Below are 1,071 nucleotides of genomic sequence, written 5' to 3' on the forward strand. Positions count from 1 at the left end.
CCGAAAACCTGCTCTATTACAGCCTGGACGAGGACTCCAAGATCATGATCAGTGACTTTGGGTTGTCCAAGATTGAGGGCTCTGGCAGCGTCATGTCTACGGCATGCGGCACGCCCGGCTACGTGGGTGAGTGCCCCTGGGCAGGGCCCTCGCCCCCTCCATGCAGCCGGGGGCCTGGGTAGACGCTGGGCTTTCTGCCAGGCTGGGGGGAGCCAGGGAGGGGCATGGGTCGCGTCTGCCCCTGCTGACGGCCCTGCTCCCTGCAGCCCCGGAGGTGCTGGCGCAGAAGCCCTACAGCAAGGCGGTGGATTGCTGGTCCATCGGCGTCATCGCCTACATCCTGTACGTACCGCAGGGCCGGGGCCCGGCTGCAGCCCCTGCCCCCCGCCCTGCCCTCGGCCCGCGCCCACCGTCCCTGTCTCCGCAGGCTGTGCGGCTACCCCCCCTTCTACGACGAGAACGACGCCAAGCTCTTCGAGCAGATCCTGCGGGCCGAGTACGAGTTCGACTCGCCCTACTGGGACGACATCTCTGACTCGGGTGAGCATGGCCAGGCCCGGCTGCGCCCCCTGCCCTGCCCATCCTGCTGGCACCAGGGCTGGAGGGGGCTCAGGGAGGGGTCGGGGCACAGGGGCTAACGCCTGGCTGGGTGCCTCGACCCCTGCGGCCCCGGCACTGCCTGACCATCTGTGCTTGCTGCCCCGCAGCCAAGGACTTCATCAAGCACCTGATGGAAAAGGACCCGGGCAAGCGCTTCACCTGCGAGCAGGCCCTGCAGCACCCCTGGTAAGGGGGACGCTGCCCCGGGGCCCCTGGGTCCCTGCACCGGGGCAGCCCTCAGGACCACACTGACCCGCCCCCCACCCCACCTGCCCCCAGGATCGCTGGGGACACGGCGCTGGACAAGAACATCCACCAGTCCGTCAGCGAGCAGATCAAGAAGAACTTCGCCAAGAGCAGGTGGAAGGTGAGGGGCGGCCCTGCTGTGCGGTGCTGGGGTCCTGCCCTGGGTGGGGTGTCCAGGGGCTGTCCCGCCCCCCCCCCCCCGGGGGGGCCGGGGGGCCCCTCTGT

At 69.6% G+C, this 1,071-nt stretch overlaps 1 protein-coding gene across 1 annotated transcript in view; it reads left to right on the forward strand.

Moving 5' to 3' along the window:
* The window catches only part of CAMK1 (calcium/calmodulin dependent protein kinase I), a 5,835-nt gene that overhangs the window by 2,067 nt on the left and 2,697 nt on the right, over nt 1-1,071 (forward strand). The window contains exons 4-8 of the mRNA XM_014526250.2: nt 1-126; nt 267-342; nt 428-540; nt 708-786; nt 880-967. The exon at nt 1-126 is cut by the window's left edge and continues 1 nt beyond it. Coding sequence (XP_014381736.1) covers nt 1-126; nt 267-342; nt 428-540; nt 708-786; nt 880-967 — 482 coding nt within the window. The remainder of the gene's footprint in view (nt 127-266; nt 343-427; nt 541-707; nt 787-879; nt 968-1,071) is intronic.

Source organism: Alligator sinensis, unplaced genomic scaffold (genome assembly GCF_000455745.1).
Source record: "Alligator sinensis unplaced genomic scaffold, ASM45574v1 scaffold469_2, whole genome shotgun sequence".
NCBI lineage: Eukaryota > Metazoa > Chordata > Crocodylia > Alligatoridae > Alligator > Alligator sinensis.